The sequence below is a fragment of the Bidens hawaiensis genome, unplaced genomic scaffold (genome assembly GCF_021521415.1).
Source record: "Bidens hawaiensis isolate Kalapana, Puna unplaced genomic scaffold, B.hawaiensis_p1.1 tig00040308_1, whole genome shotgun sequence".
Lineage (NCBI taxonomy): Eukaryota > Viridiplantae > Streptophyta > Magnoliopsida > Asterales > Asteraceae > Bidens > Bidens hawaiensis.
Window position 1 is genome coordinate 143,657 of NW_027505660.1, and position 4,649 is coordinate 148,305.

Below are 4,649 nucleotides of genomic sequence, written 5' to 3' on the forward strand. Positions count from 1 at the left end.
CCAATCAAGCCTAAATCAACAAGTCTCATTTATGATTGGTTAATTTTCATTCAAAGAAAGTTGTATAAACTGAATACCTGATTTGGGGATGTGAAGACAACAAACATCACATATAGATCAAATTTTAGAAAACGCAAGTCATTTATTTAGTAAACAAGAACAAATTAGCACACATATTTAAGTAATAACAAAATCAAATACGAATTAAAAGTTTTATCCAGAAATACATGAAACGGATGCATACATACATGAAGTATATGAAAAGAGGAATGGTTTGGTTCGGTTAACTGAGGTTACCAAAAGTAACATATACTAACTTTTCCGTTAATTCGATTATTGGTTAATTTCATTGGTTTTCAAATCGATTATGTTACTAGTTTGGTTATTTTAAATCCTACCGGTAGAATAATTTTACCATCGATGATGAGATTTTCGATCATAACATTTAAAATAATAATACATTAAAGGCGTATATTTGAAAGTAGTTGTGAGTGAAAAAAATATAAAAAGCAAATGATAACGACGTAAAAAATGTTATTTAATTATATATAAAAGAGAAACTATGTTTTTTTAAATGTAATTACGTGGATAATAGATAGAGATTGAGATAAGTTTTTTTTTTGAACAACAAAGCATATGTAGATAGAACAAAAGAAAGTTACCAGCTAGATGCTGGAGAGAACGTATAGACCACAATCAAAGAGAAAAACAAATCTAAACAAACGAACACACTCGAGCTAAAACATAATAAGATAAAAAGGATTAACACTCCAGTTCTCCCAAGTAATCTGTTTGTGCATAGATCTTGATTTGATCCACCCGAACAGATTGATCTTGATATCTTCCAAAACGACCTCCTTCGGAAGACATCTATTATTGAAGATCTTCGCATTCCTCCGCTTCCAAATATACCATATGGAGGTATATATAATTGCAGATAGAATCCTCTTACCCAACATTGAATCGAATTGAGTCGGCACCTGAAGAAGATCATCAAACGACTCGAACCCGGTCAAGTCCCAACCACACCACAAAGAGACATCCCTCCAAACCTCTTTAGCCCGAGCACAGTCAAGGAAAACATGTACGGATGATTCAGCTATCAAAGAACACCAAGGACAAACCTCGGATATCGAGGTCATACCTCTAACAATTAAATTAACCGCGACCGGGATTCTATTTAAAAGCAGTCTCCAAACGAAACAATTCAATTTAATAGGGACCCAATTTTCCCACTCGCATATGCCCACAGAATCACTGTCGTAAATCTTGTCGGTCATAACACTTCTCAAACTCTGAACTGAGAAAATATTTGACTCCCCACCACACCAACTCCAACTATCAACCTTACCCAATTGAAACGTATACAGGACCACCATTTCCTCTAGATCAGCAACCTCCAAGAGAACCTCAGCAGAGAGTCTAGAAATCGACCAAGCCCAAACTGTTTCTACCATCCCCGGCCCATTTAAAACCACTCTATCACACACAAGGCAACCTTTGAAATGCTCCAACTTAAATAATTCCGGAAAGATATCTTTTAAAGCAAATCTGCCCATCCACACATCTAGCCAGAATTTTGTGTTATTTCCCAACCCAACTTTTCTAACAAACAAACTAGTCAAATCAATGCCCAAGGAAGAGAAATAATACCCAATACTAGAAATTTTCTGCCACGACCCACATATGGAAGATCTCGCCATCTTACCATCCACATATAGTCGAGTGGAATGAATTGCGTTAACTCCTTTCACCCACAAAGAATCTTTTTCAATACGCCATCTCCACCACCATTTGGCTAGTAACGCTAAGTTCATCATTTTAAGACACCCGACTCCTAAACCACCATATTTCTTAGGCTTAACCCCTGTATCCCATGCCACCCAATTGATGTTCTTTTTGACAAGAGTACCACCCCACAAAAATTTCCTCCTTATTTTCTCAATCTCAGCCACCACTTTTGACGGAGCTTGAAACATAGAAAAATAATAGAGAGGGAGAGTACCTAACACCGCCTTAACTAAAGTAAGTCTACCACCAAATGATAAAGTACTTGCCTTCCATCCGTTGAGTCTCTTCTTGATTCGATCGATAACCGGATCCCAATGCTTTGATAACCCCATATTAGCACCAACCGGCATGCCAAGAAAGTTGACCGGAAGAGACCCAGCCTCACAGTGGATAATAGAAGCCATCGCGGCAATTTCGGAGTCAGAAACCCCAACTCCAAAGACCTTACTTTTATAAAAATTCACCTTTAGACCAGACGATAAATAAAAGCACCTTAGAAGCCTTGCTAGATTCACCATGTCACCAGCATTCCAATCTCCAATAAACATGACGTCATCTGCATACATTACGTGGGAGATGACGGGACCGTTTTTTGGAAACCGAATCCCTTTAAACAAATGTTGATGAACTGCCGACTTTAGGACAACATTAAGACCCTCCATGGCTATTATGAAGAGAAACGGAGCAAGAGGATCCCCTTGTTTGACACCTCTCTTGAAGTTAAACTCCAAGGTTGGTGAACCATTAACCAAAACCGAGGCGCGACCCGAAGAAAGACTGGACTGAATCCACATTCTCCATCTAGAACCAAAACCCATATTTTCCAATACCGAGTCTAGATAACACCAGTTAACAGAATCAAAGGCTTTATCAAAGTCAACTTTGAACAACATACATTTTTTCTTGCAACTATTAATCCAAGAAATTATTTCATTAACGAGTAAATGACCATCAAGAATATTTCTGCCTTCTACATAAGCAGTTTGCTCATCTCCAACCAACCAGCAAAGAGATTACTTTCTTTAGCCTTAATGCAAGAAGTTTAGAGATTACCTTGGACATATACCCAATCAAATTAATTGGAAGATAATCGCCGAACGCCATCGGATCTTTCTTTTTTGGAATGAGAGATAAACGCCGAGTTACAACCTTTCTCCCTAAAACCAAACTGTTCAAATTCTTTCACGAAGTCGAAGAAATCTGAAGACAATACATCCCAAAAAACTTTTATAAATTTGAACGTAAATCCGTCCGGGCCAGGAGATTTCTCATTACCGCACGCCCACACAGCATCTTTCACCTCCGCCATGGTGAATGATCTTTCCAACCAAGAGCTATCTGATCCCGAGAGCTGCTTGAAGTTAGAATCTAAAAGACAAGGCCTATCAAAATTCTGCTCATCAAACTTCGAAGCAAAGAAATTAAATTAACCGTTTTTAACCAAGTCTACGTCGGTCTCCCAAATTCCATTAAGAGAGATACCATTTATGATGGACCTTTTTAGATTACCATTAACAATACCGTGAAAAAATTTGCTATTCTCATCACCTTCCGCTCCCCATCTAACCTTTGCTTTTTGACGAAGGTCCAAGTTCTTTTTTAGATTTATCTCCCAAATCTTCTTTTTTGAATCAGCACGAATCGCCCTTTCCACATCAGAAATTACAACAATCTCTGCTTTACTTTCAATATCACTAATAATGTTAGCCAAAAGCTTCAGCTCAACTTCCTCAACTGCATAGCACCTAGATCTCCAAGCTTTTATGTCAATCTTAAGTTGTTTAAGCTTCCACATCAGATTCAATTCTTTGGAACTAATAAGGCAGCCTCTTGACCAAGATTTAACAACAACCCCTTCCAAATCCCCACAAGACAACCAAGAATTGAAGAATTTAAAGGGAACCGGACCGAACCTCCGCATATTTGTCGAAAAGACTAAGGGACAGTGATCCGAAAGCTCTCTTGGTAAAGCCGTAACCGAACGCGTAGGCCACTTATCTAAAAAATTACCACACACCAGGAACCGATCTATCTTGCTTAAATGACATCCATCATCACTCATCCATGTGAACCTACGACCTCCCATATTATATTCAGAAAGCCCGGCAGCCAATATGAAGCTATTAAAAGCCTCCATGTCTGAAACACAACCCGAGATCGGTAATCTGTCTTCCTTCACCCTTGTTTCATTAAAATCACCCATAAAAACCCACCATCCGACAAAGCTTGACATCAAATTAAGAAGCTCAGCCCAAAGGATTTTCCTATCAGATGACGCCTTAGGTGCATACACATTCACAAAATTTAAACGAACTTCTAAACCCACCCGCATACCTGAAAGCAGAATGAAGTTCCTATGCTTTATTTCTTGAACTAGAGTGAAACAAGCAGGGTCCCAAACGCAAAAGAGACCCCCTGATCTGCCATATGACCCCACAGCCGTCGAAACGAAAGGAGAGTTCCCCCAAAGCTTATCAAAAGGAATATCAATCGTGTTAACCAACTGAGATTCTTGCCCGCAAAGCATGTTAATATTGTTATACCTCCTCAAACCCCGAATCCATTTCAATTTATCTACGCCCCTAGCGCCTGCACCTCTACAATTTATAGACATTAAATTCATAATAACCCACCACGGACACCTTCACCAACAATTGTATTCCTAATCAAAACCTCATTTCCTTGTAAATTAAAACCAACAGATTCGCCAACTCGAAGAGTGCTAATGACTTCGTCCCCTATCGAATCATGTGAGTCATAAGACGAAACAACAGAGAGTGATTTTTTGGAGCCAACTGAGACTGATCTAGCCCTCCTCAAAATCGAATCCCTCAAAATATGCCTACCTCTCATCGTCG

The 4,649-nt window shown here is 38.8% G+C and overlaps 1 protein-coding gene across 1 annotated transcript; it reads right to left on the minus strand.

Annotated features, from left to right (window-relative positions):
- Positions 1-3,217: 3,217 nt before the first annotated feature.
- On the minus strand, positions 3,218-4,318 carry LOC143614553 (uncharacterized). Its single transcript, XM_077087961.1, has one exon. It carries the CDS (start codon positions 4,316-4,318, stop codon positions 3,218-3,220), a length of 1,101 nt encoding a protein of 366 aa, XP_076944076.1.
- Between the last annotated feature and the right edge of the window lie 331 nt (positions 4,319-4,649).

What these genes read in the sequence shown, in the direction of transcription:
- LOC143614553 (XM_077087961.1), bottom strand. Translation starts at nt 4,318, where the DNA reads ATGCTTTGCGGGCAAGAATCTCAGTTGGTTAACACGATTGATATTCCT.